The following is a 17,382-nucleotide window of genomic DNA, read 5'->3' as shown; positions in this document are numbered from 1 at the left end:
CAACATTGAGTGCTGGATTAAAATACTTCATAAATGTATCATTATACAACAGTTAATGTATTTTGGTCTTTTATTGCACACAGTCATTTAAAAAAATAGTTACATATATTGTGTTTAGAAATGACTGAATCCCAGGGCTGCTGTTTTTGAGTATGCACATGCACAGCATAGGGCGACAATCATGTGATTTTGCTGTGTTTATAGCATGCCATGCTGAATGCTATACCACCTGGTTCTGTCTGTCTGGGAAATATGCTGTCCTTTCACCATCACCAGAAACTGCCTGAACCTTATTACATCTGAACTTCAAAGAAACCCATAAGCTATATTTTTCAACCCGTGTGTAATTTGGTATTTTGCTGAAAAATGCTACAAGCAATTTCCTTTTAGTTCTAGTTATAGAAACAGCTACAAGCACTGCCTCACAACCAATGCAATCTAAACCACACACACACACACACATTACCTGCCTAAGACTCAAAAGGAGGTGTGCAACGATTTACTGATTTATATTCACATTGTTGCTGAGAGCTTGCATCTCATTGAAATGTATTGTTTAGCCAGAACAACGGCACAGGAGCTCTGAATCACGTTCGTAGATTTCCCCTGGCAGGAAGAAGTGAAATAAATGAAGGTGTCCTTGTACTGTACATACGGGGTCTGTTTCAGGTGGACAGCTGGTGTAGATTAATTTGTGCTACTGGAATGGGACGGATCCATACTGTACAGTATAGCTTGAGCAGTGGCTTGCAGAAAAAGAGAGAGAGCGAGAGAGGTACTTCACTTTGCACGCCCCTGTATGAGCACTGCAGAGGATGAAGGTGAGGAAATATACATAAACGGATCCACCTGAAGTTCCAGTGATGAAGTCCATTTGTACGTTTGCAAAGGTCTCAGGAAGAAAATAGACCTTCCACACTGATATAACTTTTCTTAACTGCCTCACCTCCTGTGCTGATACTGAATAATTCAGTGACTATTAGTCTACCATTTGTCTGGACATTAAGTCTCCTAGCAACATTGCTGACTTTGTCATTACTTAGCTACTGCACAGAGACACAAGGACAATATTCTCACACAACCGAAATGCTTAAAAAATGTAGCTTAGGCACAGTATGGTTCCCTTTCACCACTGCGTCTCTAAGGTTTTATGAGTGCTAAATGTAATAGGTAGATATTCTGAGAATATCTTTGAGTTTAGTTATGTCAGTGCCATGTTTTCATTACATCATTAAATTATTTATTTGAACTTGTGAACAGCTAACAGCCAATCATGAAATATTCAAGTGTCCTTTTGTATTTTATTTAATCTTTATCTCACCCAAAGGTAGTGCTCTGTGATGACCTTGTACTAAAAGTAATATAATTAAACACCAAAAGCTGCATTAGAGTTTAGAGAAAAAACACCATCAACTGGGGAGGGGCGTAATAGCAGTCTATGCGGGGCCATAACATGATTCACTAATGACTCTGACCATCCAGTGTGATCACATTTCAGCACGGGCATGCTTGCCCACACTTTGAGGCCCAGAGATTGTAAATGTCAGTGGCTTGTCACTCAGACTTAGTCCCACACGGACAGTGAGATGGAGCCTGCTAAAAGGGAAGGCCAAATGACAGGACAGACATTAGTATCCTGCCCGACTCATTCAATGTCTGCCTGTCAATCTCAGGATATGTTCCAGGCACCACTTTGCCACTTTATGCATTTTCCAATTTCTATTCAGAACCTTATCTCCATTAAATACCTCACCAGCGGATGTTGATTGGTTCTCATCTTTGAATAACAGTTTAAGATCTCCCAATCAGCTGTGGCCACAAATTGCCTACCCCAGTTTCTCCAGGGTTATAATGAAATGGAAAATAAAATCACGTCTTCAGATTCAGGGATTGGGTTTGAGTGAAAGTGTTCTCCTTTCAATTACTGCAGAAATGAAAAGCCAAAGCTCTGAAAAATATCAGTGCAAACATCAGACATCCTGAGAGTTAAAAAAGAAAATTACATTTTAAAACATTTGACAAGTAATTGCAAATGTGAAACACGAGTCATGGAAAGCAAAGTGTGCAAATAGTTAATTTTAGTTTATTAGCGCCTTTATTTAATGACTGTTAGTCTTGTTTACCTAATGGAAAATGTCATTTAACTCTGTTTTTCAGAGCATATAAGTTCCTTGTGAGAAACATTTAGCCCACTTATAGCTGATTGTGACTGTAGCATTTACTGTACAGTTCACGATGGGTTAAGATGTATCCACCACCTGGCAACAGCGATATACATATGTGCTGTGACAACCAACTAGATCTTGTATACACTCCAGCAAAGATGTGCACATTTTCTCTGCTCATGCCAAGCCTCAATGACACAGTACCAGTCCAAAGCCAAATGGCCACTAGGCTTTTGTATTAGTTTAAATAAATCTCACTTCGAAGAGGAATATGTTCCTCTGGATATGATGCAGTGTACTCTCCTGGGGTTTGGATAAAGTGACTCCAAACACACCAGTGACTTCCATCTGCTCACTGAGTTATGCTTATAAAGTCTGTAATTAGATGCATAGTTAATTCCTGCTATCTATCAGTTTATAGCTGCAGTGCTCGTGAGTTTGGTGGTAAAGACCACCAAGCTGTCAAGTGCTGGCACCAAGTAGAGAACATTTTATCTCTCAGTGCAATGACTCACGCAAAGACATAGCTGAAGAATATATTTACGTGTCTGGTAAAGTCAACACAATGTATTTTCACATTTCCTTTGTAGTTAAAAAACCCAGCACTCCAAAAGATAAAATAGTTTTACGTTTTTCATGGAGGAAAAGAAAAAAAAAATTCTTGCAGTGCAGGAGATTTCAAAGACAGTGTTTAGAGAAATTTAGTGATGGTCAATTGAGGCGTATTCAGGATGGGGACGAGCTTCTGTGCAATGTGTTGACCATGAAGGGAAAGCGTAGCAGCAGCTCTCAGGAAACAACATGCCACACCCCCCGACGGGTGGAAGTGGGATCTAAAATGTAGGGATTATTAGAAACAGGCCCCTGTTCACAAATGTAGAGATGGGGAAATTGGAATTTAGCATTGTGGTTTCACACCTCCCTCCCATTAACACTGACAGCCTGTAGGTACACCAATGGCAGCAGTGAACGCCCCTTCCAGAGAGTTCAAGGGCTACTTAGTAATCTATCACTGCATTTATCAGTGTAAGAAAGCAGCACAGCTACACCAGCAGCCTCCTACGCAAATCTCTGTCACCATCCTCGCCCATGTCAACCCTCCCATCTGTTTGGCCACAATTAATATGGTTGATCAAGTTGCTTTTTCACAATAGAAATGAGCAAATGAGGAAAGAGATTCAGGACATTTAAATTACTGCTGTGTGCATGTCGTCGTTGCACAAAACCAAACACATGATTTTAAAATAAAATTTAAAAAAGGTGTAGAAGATTATATTCAAATGCTCGCTCCACTCAGGATATGATGAAATAAAAAGCTTAGTTTTAGAGGTCAGACTGTGGATGACCTCTAAAACACCCAGGAAGCATTAAGATTAAAGCAGGAGTCATATAATGTGTTTGGCCTGTCAATCTCTATGACCTATGAAATAGAGATTCGGATTAGAGGGGGAGTGTATTTGATTAAGTTTTTATATGTTTTGATTTTATCAACTTTCACTGAATTCTATTATTGTTGGGTCTTACTATATAAGGCACCTTGAGGCGACTGTGGCTGTGATTTGGTGCCTTATGATTGAAACAGATTTTCATTAAATGAATAGTTCACAGTAGGTGTTGCGTATACAAATCATTTTAGAAAGACATGCAAAATAAAATGCGCAAACCACAGTCAGATAAGAAATAAGAGACGACCATGTGGGTATTTGTTCATCTAACACTTGGATTTAAGGACAACCCTGGATCTGTCTCTGAGGCTTGCAGAACTAAAAAAATATAATTGCAGCAGAAGGTGAAAGGAAACAAAGGAAATCCCATCACTGTGAAGAACCGAGAGCACAAAGCGTTGGTGAAGCAGCACACTCTGCTAACATTTTTACCACAGAGAAATGCTGTGGAGAGAGAGAAAATGACCATTTGCATTTTCAAATCCCTTAAATGTAGTGGACTGCTGTAGACTACATCCTAAGACTTCATTTCCCTCTCACCCAGACACACACATACACATACATCAGTGGCAGGGGTAGCAACTCTCCTTTGGCAGAGACACTAAGCACTGAACAGTTCTGAGCACAGTGGGAGGCTTTGGCCACCTGCATAGTGTGGAGTGGAGATAGAGAGGGAGAAATCCGACATTGAAATTGGTGGTAGACGCTGCGACATTTTTTTTAACACTCCAAGGATTCCCACAATTTGTTTGGGGGGTTTAAACCGTGCTTAGGTATTAGAGGGGCATGAAACAAAATAAATCACAGATTCCCCATTGCCTTTTTTTTTTTTTTTTTTTTGGTAAGTCCCACACAGGAAGAAAAAATCCTTTAATGGTCCCCCAGGCCCACAGAAGACCTATGCAAAATGTAAACAATGTTTGCACCTACCTTTGAGCCTTGAGGCCCCACTACTGCGCCGTGTTCATTAGAGTGGAAATGATATGTGCAAACAAAGAGAGGCGCCCAAGCAGCACACTCTGCTGCTTCTTTTCATCTTAGAATTGCAAATGAATGCAGCCTCCTCACCTGGTCCCTGCAGGCAATGTCCCAGTGCCTCCAATCAGTGCTTTATTGACAGCAGGCATACAGCAGGAAACTGGAAGCACTAATAGTTGAGGATGATGCCTGATAAATATGTTCTCCCGTCTAACTGCACCCCCACATATCTTACAGCCTGGCAGGATGGCCTCCAACCAAGGTCAAAATGTGAAGACGCTCTGAGAACACAGCTGCTTATGCCGATGCTGGCACACAGTGTTATTTAAGAGTCGGTTGTGACCGTGTCTGGCTGCTCTCCATCAGCTTTGTCATTTTGAAAAGGTGCATGTTTGTCCATGCTGGCACATAATCTTGCTGGGGAAGGCAAGAAGGTACCGTGAATATTTTTGAGAGAAATTCATCCAAGGCGATGCTTAAAGGTTACTAGAAAACACAAATATTCAGATGTTCTACTTAATAAGCTAAATGAAAAGCCTGGCATGCTATATAATTGTATGGGGCACTGTTGTCCATGGAGGTGCAGCTTTAGACTTCCAGCGCAGCAAATGTCTGTGGTCTAACCGCTCTGTTTAAATAACAGGGAGGGTGGCACCGTAAACACAGACTTGCTTGGCTTTGTTGAGCTAATGACTTCCTGCTCCAGTGGCTTGTGAAACAGTGTTAGAGCCAAAATAAGTAAAATCGGGAGCAGAATTTAATCTGTCACTCAATGGAAAGCCTTTAAGCAGAAACATGCAGCCATCCGGAGGGTGCACGCAAGTGAAGTGAAATTACAGCAAAAGCTCCCTGGCACAGAGTGATGCAGCAGAACAGGTTGTGTATAGGAGCGAGGATTACAGATTGGTTGGATAAATAGGGGGATTCTTTAAAGCAAAAACACACTGTGTGTGAATGTCAACCAAGGTGGTAATCTAAAACCCATCAATCCCTTTGAATCTAGGTAAGCTTTGCCTATGTAGAATAAAGATTGATGTGGAAGGAAGACTATGCTTGCACTCAGGTTTTTGATCTTCCTGAATTTGCCCAAGGCTTGGTTTTGAACTGTGTAGATGTGCAGCAGTCAAATTAAGTGTGAGCAACATTCAGTCTGCCTCCCCATCTACTCGGAATTAATCATTTCTATGAATTGCTTGTTTCCTCTGTGCTCTCCTGGGAAAACTGGATGGGTATGATGAGACACTTCCATGCAGCAGATGAGCTAAAATTAATCAGACATCAGATTTTTTTTTTCTTAAACTAAACCTGTCCTCCTTGCTTTGTAACCATTTCTCAAACTGTTTTCTGATAGTGGTGAATTTCAAACTAATGTGAATCCAAATTATACCTCTATGCAATTACAGTGAGCCAACACAGATTTTTGTAAACAGCAGAATTTATTTGCCAAAAAAAAAAAAAATCCCTCTGAGATCACGCATATAACATGTGGCAATCTGTTCAATAATGAAAATAGACAAGCCTTTTAAAAAGATACGATGAAGTGCAAAGTTTTGAAGTATTATCTGGTAAAGTCAGTTACTCCAACTTGGAGGCAATGAAATGTAGGGTTTTTTTCTTCTTCTTCTTCATTTAACAAGTCTATTCTGAAAAACTGACATCAAAGTTTCCTGTGTTCCACATTAATATTCATGTCTGAAGCATAGAAAAGAAAACTGAGAAAATAATATGCTAATAGTAAGACAGACACTTCAAGCTTTTCTTCGCATGAGCAGAAAGCCCATACATTAAAATCCATTACATCACACTAAGGATATCATTATCAAGGTTAAATAAAGAAGTATTCAGTTATTTTCATATGTGCCTGAAAAGAAAAAAAATGCCAATAAGAAATCAATTCATACCTCTGTGCATCTGAAATTACATACAAGTATTACATTTTATGAGCAGAGTGGTTTTAATTAAAGGTATTTTGGCAGTACTTTGAATGAAAAAAGCCCAACACAAGGAAGAATCTTTCAAATCCTGCTGCTGATATTTTAACATATGGCTCTAATGATCCTTTAAATTACATTCAAAATGACAGCTTTGAGAAAGAGCCTCAATATAAAAGAAAGGAATATGATTTTAAGGGCTGCTTTTACATTCCCAACCCAAACTTTTCTCATATGCAAACATTAACTATTTATAAGAATATAATCCATGTCATATTTGGCACCCTGAAATAGCAAAAAGGTATGGAATTATTTGCTTAAGCCAATTTGCCCAAAATGCTCTAAAGATCATCTTCATCGTACACTTTTAAAGTAGTAAAATCAGCAACGGAGAGATCAGAACAGACTTCATTTTATTATATATCCAAAAACTGGAATAATCTCCTGTGGGATATTATTTAAAGAAGCTATATTAGCAACAAAAAAATGCATTCCCTTTGAACTTCAAGTAGCACAAAAATACAGCAAACTTCATCTCAATAAAATACTTGTAGCTTTATTCAATTTTATCTAAGTTGCATCTAAAGCATTTGATTCAACATAGTAGATATCCATTTAAACTATCAATGCACATTGAAATCTTAACTCCATTTCTCAGAATTTCCAACATAGGTCATCTTTAAAACCCTAACAGCTTGGTTTTAGTTTTGTCTGTTTTTTTTTCCTGTCAGCAATAATTAGCTAACCTCACATTCTTAAAATTATGAATATCTCAAGTTGCAACAAGAGCCATATGTAAACGGGCAGTGAGATAATTAATTAAAAAGAGGTTAATTCCTCCCACTGCAGTAGTCTACATTAATGGAAAAGATAAGAATAATCTTAATAGTTGGTCAGACCTTCTTGAAGAAGTCCAAAACCAAAGCAGGCTTATCTAAATCCTCTTGGCAGAGCTATCTGTAAAGTCAGAAAAGTGCAGAGGGGTGCTTAAATATGCCTGAAAAGCAGCTCTTATAAATAAAGCAGCAGCACAAAGGTTCTTCTGATAGTCCTTCATTTTAATATTCTTTCAAATAATACTTAAAAGCATAATTTAAGCAAAATAATTTTATGATGTTATTAGGTGTGCCACAATGAGGATAATGAAATGCCCAAGCTAACCTACTCAACAAAAAGCATTCTTTGTGTGCCTCATTTCTGTTCTTGTTGGCTGGGAAAGAGTAATAAAGTTAGCAGAAAAGAACTGTGTCCCTGTTGTGCGATTGGTGTCACTGAAAAACCAAGGTTGACAGGCTGTGGATTATGACGAGCTCTCTGCCAGCGAGCCCTCGCAGTTGATCTGCCTCGGCGCCTGCCCCCCATCTCTGTCCACCTCATCCTCTTCATCTGATCTGGGCAGACTCGCATCTCTCCGGTGTACAGGAGGGCTGTAGGGGTCAATACACATACAGACACATTAGAACACGATTTCTTTTATAGCCCCATAAAAAAAAGCAAACGCACATAAAAAAAGAAAAGAAAAAAAAAAACAGCTTTTAAGATACAAAACTCTTGGCTGACTCTTTCCAGTCAATAAACTCTTAAATGAGCAAGACATGCATGCACTATGTTAGCATGGTTTCCCTCTTTTTGCGTCACAGAGATTCTAGCTCTGTGGACACCAATAAAAAAAACTTTATGAATCATTAAAATAAATTTCTTATTGAGCTAAATGCTTAAAAATTACATGCAGAAGTATTGTAATGGCACCATGTTCAAATATTAGTAAATATGTGCTGTTAGTAGGTTAAATGTAGAAGAGATTAAATCAGAACCAACACAGCATTCAGTGAGCTTGTGCCTTGCTTCTGCCTCTACTCATTAAAAAGGTTATTTACCTGGAGCCATTCTTAGAATCCATTGTCATGACAACTCATTACATCAGAATCACTCATTGCACTAGTTTGATAGCAGCTTAGCTTACTGCAGAGATTCCAGTATATGAATACTTCCATTAAGATACAATTTAATGAGAACAAGGAAAAACCACTGAAACAGGCTCTTTAACACTAAAATAGTATCTTTCTGATTAAACACACATGAGTGTCCTTGAGTATTAGACATCTGCTTGAAGTACACTGCACTGCATGTTCAACATACAAAATGCTGCATTTCATCCATGAACTGTGTCAGTACATAAGCCAAGGACACTAACATTTAAAAAATACTTTTTAAAAATTTGATAAAAGGGGTGCTTGCAAATTAACATATTTATAATTTGATTACCTTCTAGCTATATCCATGAAAACTAATATATAACCAGATTGCTTTAAGCCACCTGTGTAACTAGCTTCCAGAGCAGCAAGATGTATCAAAACAAGCAATACAAATTAAAATCAAAATGTCCTAATAATTACTTTCAAGTAGGTTTACTTTAATGAAGTGTGAAATGAATATTTGACCATTTTGCAACAGCAAAAGCAACAGCACACAGAGAGCTGTGTTTTAAGGCTAAATTGTTAACACATACAGAAAACTGGCCTTTATTAGTTCGCTGGCATAGGTATGACAAGAACAAGAGATGCTATCAGGAACTCAAAATAGATAGCTTTTGAGGCAGAGCTAATTTTAGAATATATTACACATGTTTACATCAAATAATATCAACAGTCACGTCACACCTGAACTCTTCACAGTTAACATGCAAAAAGAAAAATAGGTGTAATTACATTTTTTCCCCGTTATTGCCAGCATCTGTTTATCAGTTTGTGCTAGAGGAACAGTCACAGGCAGACACTCTTCTCTTAATACTATGCGTGCAAAACACCATCTCAAACACCATTAGGAAAAACACTCAGATTTGCAGAGATGCTTTTTTTTTTTTTAAATAAAAAACACACAGGAATGTAACACTGCTTTATATCACTACTATTTCAGGACAAATATTTCAGTGTGCTGCCTGTGATGCCTTGGAGCGGGACAAATAAAAGCTAAAAAGAATCTGATGAATTGCAGTGATGGATTTCTTTAAACCTAAATATAAACTGTTGTTTCTAATGGAATTTAAAAATAAAACTCAAGGAGTTTGTGTAATGCAAACCAGAGGCATCACTACAGTGTATGGAAAAATGTGAAGCTTAAATTAAGACAAATGTCAGTACAAGCAAAGGAAAAACGGTGGTAGGCATCAATAGGCCTGTGTCATGTTTGTCAAGAACACTGGTAGTAGTACAAATCAGCATTTGTTCTTCACACGGACCATTTAGTCAAAATGATGAATAAAAACCAAACTAAAAACAAAGAAACTGTCACACATAGCAAACGTTAGTATTTTAAGTCAGACGACCAAACTTTATGGCAGGCTCGGGGTTATCACCACACCAAGTATCACCTTCGTTCAGTATCAGTCACTGTCATGCCTGTACAGGTACTTCATCACCAAGCTGTCCATTTTCTTCTGCTTCTTCTTTGTTTCCTTCTTACTAGATTTTCCATGACCTGGAAGTTCCTTCTCGTCGTCATCAGATTCTTGTTTAGGGCACTTTTTAATACTACTGGAGCTGCGGTAGGAGATGGCTGAGTTGGAGGACGAAGACTCTGAAGAGGAAGAAGAGTCTTCTGATTCGCTTTTTTTCTTAGAGCTCTTCTTGGATTTCTTCTTGCCCTTTTTCAACTTTGAGCTCTTTCTGCTGTGATGGTCATCTGACGATGAGGAGCTCTCAGATGATGAAACTTTACCTTTTTTATCTAGACAACTACGAGAGCTGCTGGTGCTTGTTGGCCTGTTACTGTGCTCCAGAGTAGAGCCTAATGAAGAACGAAGCGGGTTAGAAGTGCTGCAGCCCAGCCCTTCACTTTCAACCTTCTTCCTACTGTCCTCACTCACTTGTTTCATCTTTTCATCCTTGTCCTCATCACTAGACTCATCAAGTTTGCTGCGTTTGAACTTAATAGGTTTGAAGCTCAGCACCTCATTAATTGCAGCCTCTAGGTCAGGGTCCAAGTAGTTTCGATGGGTGACTAATTTAATGTCTGACGTGTCAAGCGGATTGTTGTCTGATGAGCGTGTTTGAGCTGATGTAGAAAGGCTGCGACTGCGTGAGCGGGGACTGTAAGGCGAGGCTCCCCCTCTGCTAAAAGCAACACTCTGGCCGTCATCATCGTCATCTACGTGTAGGCCAAACTCACTCAGGCCACAGCTGCGGGCAACGGACAAGCGAGAGCTGTTGCGTCTCTCATCTTTCCAAGATGTGCTGCGATGGAGCGATCGAGGGCTGGATCGGCTCACACTGCTGATAGTTGACTTATTGTCATCATCCATGTCCATCATTGCTCTCCGGGTGGACATCCTGCTGGGACCCACAGAGGATACCATGGACTCTTTATCAAACTCAGGGCTGCTGCGTGAAGTCCAGCGGGACTCCAAACCCTTCCTGGCTCTGCTGGTGGCTTCAGAATAGGCTAAAGAGATGACAGAACCTTTGTCTTCTAAGTCTTCCTGTGACCGACTCTTCTTCCAATCTTCCTGAAGGTCTCCAGACTTTGATTTAGATTTTCGAATGGAGGCATGGTCTAGTGTGTCAGGCTGTTCTTTGAGAGTGTTGAACAGGGAGCTGTCATCGCCTGTACCTCCTATGGAGTCCTTCAGATTGGAGCGTTTCCGGTAGCTCAGAGAGCTCAGGACAGACACCGATCTGCTCGGCTCTACCTCTTTCCCATCTTTGTCATTAATCTTCTCCTTACCTTCTTTCATCTCTTTGGCATCTGCATTTGCTGAATATCTAAAGAGTCGCATAAGAAAAATGACAACCAGGAGAACACAAGAAGAAAAATACTGCGTATTTAAAGCCGGAACTCTCAATTTTAATTTCGTGAAATATTCACAGCTGATGTATGACAACTATGACAGCTTATATGTGGTAACTGAAAGGTTACATTTTCATACTTTGACACACTGATGTCAATTTGTTATAGAATAAATCTGTCATTTTCATTTTGTCCTTGAAACCATTCAAGAGTCAGGGAACACATTCAGTACCTCTGGCTATTGCTGTTATGCACAGTGTACACTGTAGAAAGTGAGGCAATCAACCAGTGAGAAGATCTATCTAACTGTGGTAGAGGCGTCATTTTGCAGGCGTGCCAACTGGCCACAGGCCACTTCAATAAATTTGACAGCAGCCGCTTCCCCATCCTGCCTCCTGTCATTAGACAGATTACCGGGAGAGAGAGATGACACCTAATCACATGAAATACTCATCCTTCTGTTGCAAACTGCCCCAGGTAATCGTGGGCCTTTTTAAGGCTGGCGATGTGGGTAGTTTCATCACTGTTATAATGGGGAATTATACGGTCATCTGACAAAAAGCATGGAAAGCTTTCACTAACCTGGTGCTCTTCAGACTTCCCTCTTGTGACATGGTCTTGGAGGAGCCTTTGTTCTTGGAGAGCCAAGACTTGACTCCGTCCACACGGTCCTCCACTTCTGAATCTGTGTCCATCTCCTCTCCACTGTGAAGAAACCAAATCAGCTAGAGTTGATATAGAGCATCCAGGGCTTTCCAACAGCAAAAATACTCATCTTAAAATTTTTCTTCTTTAAGTAGAACAATCTTCCACACAAAGAAGAAATGTAGGGATGTGTTCTTTTGATCGTCACTTGGCTGTTTAATGTTAAATTCCAGAAATACATCAAGTATTTTATATAGTGTCAGATTACATAAATTACACAGCCAAGAAAAAAAAAGGTGTTTGATTTCACATATTAAAAACTTTCTGTTAGCAGGTTACAGTTATTTCTCTCTCATATAAAAATAGGGGTTAGTATGACGCCATGCAACAGTTTGGTGTCCGTACAAGAGACAAATGTGCTGCAAATGCATTAGTGAAAAGGCGGTATGCAGATGAAGCTCCTGGAAGTATAATTAACTTGTTTGGCTGGTTCCAAGCTGCTAGCATCTGTGTGACTTGTCACCTGTCGTCCCTGGTGATTGTTATTGGAGTGGAGCCTTGAGACAGCCCCATGGCCCTATGCTTGACATGGCAATCAATAAACAGAGACCTACAGATCTGGATGAAAGAGCTAAGCAGATCCCAGTTGATTTTTTTTTCTTTTTTTGGTGAATATTCTGTGTTATGCATCCCATTGTCCTAGGAGGTTAAAGTGACACAAGGAGGTGAGCAAAGTGGCATAACCTCTAAGTCAATACTGACACTGGGGTCAAATTACATTAAGTGAAAAATCCTCTTCTCTTTTTTTCCCTTCCCTCCCTTCAGTGCGAGATATACTGCCTTCTTAGGCTGCATGATGTGTGAAAATAAATTTTCACATTTCACACTTTTGAAATTGCAAAGACACACATATGCTATGAAGGCATAAAGTATGTTTGACTTGTGTTTCTGAGCAGAGCAGAAAATTACATTCTTAAGAGACACTTCTTACGTTCAAGACAACATCCTCTATATTAAATACACAAATTAAGGTTCATTATAGAGAGATCCAATTTGCAGTTCCTCTTTATCTTTTTTCGTCTTACATAGCGCCTTACCTAAGATACCGTTGCAACAATCACGTTTCATCCATCTAAAATAATTGCTTCACATATCACAATTGTAGATATATAGTTCATCTTGTGTCTATATCAAGCTGAGCACCATTAAAAATAACAAACAGCAATGTAGGTAACAGATCTGTCTCTGTGGACTAGCTTTTCTTTCTGAGCACTGGAAAATGTGGCAAACTGCTTATAAGGCGCAAACACAGTATTCCAAGAGGTGTGAGATGACAGCTAAACAGCTCCAGCCTCCATAATAGCTCTAGATACCATATGTGCATTTACATAGGTCTCCCACTGAAGAGAGTAGTGTCTCCTTTGTCACCAATCTCTGCGTCACACATTCATTTTTTCTCCTCTCAGAACAAATTGTGTTCTTTCTTCCATTCTTTGTGGTGGTCTGCGTGAAAGCAGGGCATCGTCAGGGAGTGAGCGCAGAGCGCCAGGAGCATTAGGTTCTTTAAGTGCTATTCAGGCTTTCTAAGAGCATTTATATCTTAACTCAGGGGCCAATTTTCAGGTAATGATGATCCCAGCGAGATTAAGTGGTCTGGTTATAATTTTACTACACAAACCCTGCCCATTGCAGAGTCTGAGTAGTGCCTTCTGAGGCAAAAGGTGAAAATTGTGAGTCCAAGTCAAGCTATAATAAGCCAGCCCTTCATTTCACACTCCCTCTACTCTCTTTCGCATAGTAAATACAACTGATAAAAGCCCACCAGAAAAAAAAAAAAGAGAGCGATAATAGCTTCGTTAATACCGGCGTGTTGATTACACATGTTACCCATTTGTCATCTCCCTGATGCTGTGACTTTTTAACATGATATATTACACACCAAAATACTGAAACCAGCCCACAGCAAAATTATCTCCATCTCCTACCCTCAGTCTAACACACAGGCGTGCAAAATAAAAGGTGGCTTGCAATTGAGTGCTGTGCAAATGGTGTCACAAACGATTTGTCCTTGGCCTCACACTAGCTAACCAGTCCTGAGGCCCACAGATACAAACAAGCCCCAAGATTTCAGACGTGAACATTAATCGCTTCTGACAATTGGTCTACACTGGTTGTAAATCTTTGTCGCAAATACTTACAGTCAGCATCAAATCATGTATGGTTTGGTGCTATCGTGTAAGTGCTAAATAACAGAAACATTAAACCATACATTTATGGTCTTTATTGTACAAGAGCTAATTACGTCAAACCGTGGACACATTGCACTCTGATGTAATTAACTTGAACTTCAAGGATAATTATCACCTGGTGACAAAAAAGGTAATTTTTCTTGCCTTGCAAAGTATTGTGCTGCAATCAGAAATGTAAATGACACTACAATCACATTAATCCAAGAATTGCAACCTCTGCTTTGAAATATTAAGTACAAAATATTCAATAGTAATGTAATTCATCTGGAAAATCCACTTCATAATTAGGAGAAAATCACCACCTCCATTACTGTTCATCCATGCTGTTAATGCAATGATGTCGAAGGAGGGAAAATGTAATTAAGTAAACATGGCAAATCGTTGCTCTTTGCCTCGAGTTGCACAAAAAGAAAGGCAAAGCACGGATACACATGGACTGTTTGATGAAAAATTGAAAGACAAAGTGATTAATAAAGGCACAATAGCATATTCCTTTGAAAAAGCAATCAAAGGTTAATGTAGAAAGCTATGGATATTTGCTATAAACAGAAGATTATGCTGGCATTGACAGTTAATTATTCAGCATGCCAAAATCCTTTTACTACATTGAAAATGAAAGAAAAGAGGGTTGAGTAAAAATAAATAACCACATTTAACACGAGAGACAAGATGAACTTTTATATTTTCAGTTAAATGTTTCACAGTACTGTAAAATAAGATTGGATTAGTAGAATGTTTGAATACAAGGAAATCAAAAGCTCAGCTTTGAGTCAAAACATTCAAGTAGTGGACTGTGTTGTTCACACCACTTGCTGTATATGCAGACAGGACATACACTCACAAGCAGTACTCACACAATCATGCTTAAGGTTTTCCAGAGCACATGTAAATTACTCCCATAAGATTAAACACTGAAAATATCTTCACCAAACTGTCACAGAAAAAAAGCAGATGACTGAAGATACATTCAGGCAACCACAGAATTGTAATTGTTTCATATTACTACACATATCTCCTATAGAGCTGCCTGATTATGCATGATCAATATCATTGCTACAGCAACACCAGGGCCCTGTGCTTCGTACGTCGCTTACTACATCCAAGATTAAATGAAACATCCAAGACCAAATCATCGCGCTAACTCTGAGCTCGCTATTCCGGTTCCCCGAACACACCTGTTGTTGACGATTAGTATAGCTGGATGAAGTAATGTGAGATCACTGGGTGGCCCAACAGGGGCTACGCATCGATAGTAGAAACATTGATCGGCAACCCTTTGATTGGTCGGCGAAAATGTCGAAGGAGCGCGCTCGGTATTTTTCGGCAGCAGAGCAAGAACTCTTGAGTGAGGGATTTCAGGAGTTTCAGAGTTTAATTAAAACGCAAGGGAACACTGCAAAGGCTGCAAAAGCAAGGAGAGAGGGCTGGCAGAAAGTTGCTGACAAATCAAACTCGTAAGTAATTCAATAATAACAATAATAATGGAGTGGATTTATATAGCGCTTTTCAAGGCACCCAAAGCGCTTTACTATGCCACTATTCATTCACTCTCACATTCACACACTGGTGGAGGCAGCTACGGTTGTAGCCACAGCTGCCCTGGGGCAGACTGACAGAAGCCAGGCTGCCATATCGCGCCATCGGCCCCTCTGGCCAACACCAGTAGGCGGTAGGGTAGATTTATCATATCACACCATATTATCCAATATTATATTACATTATATTATATTATAATATGTTATATTATATCCCCTTTCACATTAGAGCCACAACAGGACCCACTAGAACATGGGAACAAGTAAAAGTGAAATATAAGAATATTCTACAGAATGGTAATATTTATCACTTATATTGCTTGTCGTCTCTTGGAAAGAGACCCTGGAATACTCTGTTTGTTTGTTCATAACAGCAACCAAGAAAAGGGCAGAGCAAAAACAAAGACAGGTGGTGGTCCTGCACCCCCTCCTCAACAAGTTGGTTAAGTGAATAATACCCTCACGGGAAAATCGATATCTCTCTATGAGCACACTGTCGCGCTGAGCTAAAGGATCCTGTCTGTCCCGCAATATACGCTGAATTCTGAGGACTCTCCTTGTCAATCTTGCACCTTCCGCAATGGGTGGCTCGCGTAAACGGACAGGACATGGCTGCGACAGGCTTCCCAAATCCACCTTGGCTTTTATAGCCGTGGTCTCTCATCTTGATTACACGAAGTAATTTACAATTACTACTCTGAAATATGAATTACATCTGTAATAATCACATACATGTAATAGAATGTTAATAGTACATTTCCCTTTTTTAGGGAATGACCTGTATGTATCTGTGTGAAATCAATAAAAGGATCAAGTGCTGCATTATCTTTAGTTACATTGATGTTATTTATTTATGGTGAAACAGTGGTGGAATATCGCTGTTGCTTTCGTATGAATGACGCGGACATACCTGCGTGGCCGCGATCTAATCCTGTTTACATAAAGTAAACCTGCTCCCCAGCAGGTTTACGCTTACGGCTCTGTTGCTATGACAGCAAGTCCCGGATGGGCTTCGGGGAACCGAACGATCCAGGATCACGCGAAATCGTCAACAATCTCATCCAGCTAACTTACTTAGCGCGGTACGAAGAACAGGCCCCATGTATCTACCTTCCCCAGTGCATGCAACAACAAACCCAGACATGTCTGAGAGCAAAAGCCGCATGAGAGCATCCTATGCCGATTTAGTACCTAAAATGGAGCTACTTCAACGACCTCTAACAAAGCATGGTGCTTTGCAAAATATGCATCTTCCAGCTAAAAGTGGAAACAACAAACTTGTTACATCATTTAAGACAAAAATGATGTATGTGACCCAACAACTGATTTAACCGAGCATTGCTGGAGCACTCACTACTTTTCTTTCTGTATTGTCAGTTCAAGCCATTATTGGAAATTTTCATCACATATCATTACACAGGTGATATCATTCACCCCTAGTCTCTTATCATGCAAAGCGCAGTAAATGAATATTACATTTATAATTTTGCATTGATGCATCACAGTGCTGCATTCACTGAGATGTGCTCCATGTGCTTTGGAAAAGCTTTAGAAGAACAAAAAGACAATTAAAGAAAAGTCAGTGCAAAAATGCAAACTCTTGATTTTAACAAAGTGGTGAGCGGTGAATGAGGACGATGTTTGACGCA

General features: G+C 39.7%; 1 protein-coding gene across 7 annotated transcripts in view; it reads right to left on the bottom strand.

The window, feature by feature from the left end:
* Positions 1 to 7,224: 7,224 nt before the first annotated feature.
* LOC308387547 (unconventional myosin-XVIIIa-like) overlaps positions 7,225 to 17,382 on the bottom strand; it is a 62,067-nt gene continuing 51,909 nt past the window's right edge. For 5 of the 7 annotated variants that reach the window (XM_080867663.1, XM_080867664.1, XM_080867666.1 and 2 more), the window contains 3 exons: positions 11,887 to 12,009; positions 9,890 to 11,279; positions 7,225 to 7,946 (listed from right to left, as the gene is read on the bottom strand). In XM_080867663.1, the coding sequence (XP_080723789.1) occupies positions 9,902 to 11,279; positions 11,887 to 12,009 (1,501 nt within the window). In that variant the 3' untranslated portion in view covers positions 7,225 to 7,946; positions 9,890 to 9,901. The remainder of the gene's footprint in view (positions 7,947 to 9,889; positions 11,280 to 11,886; positions 12,010 to 17,382) is intronic. The other 2 variants (XM_080867667.1, XM_080867668.1) reach the window with 1 other exon arrangement.

This window comes from Rhamphochromis sp. 'chilingali' (assembly GCF_963969265.1).
Source record: "Rhamphochromis sp. 'chilingali' genome assembly, chromosome: 19".
Lineage (NCBI taxonomy): Eukaryota > Metazoa > Chordata > Actinopteri > Cichliformes > Cichlidae > Rhamphochromis > Rhamphochromis sp. 'chilingali'.
The sequence above is the reverse complement of the archived record's forward strand: the minus strand, read 5'-3'. Positions and strand labels throughout refer to the sequence as shown.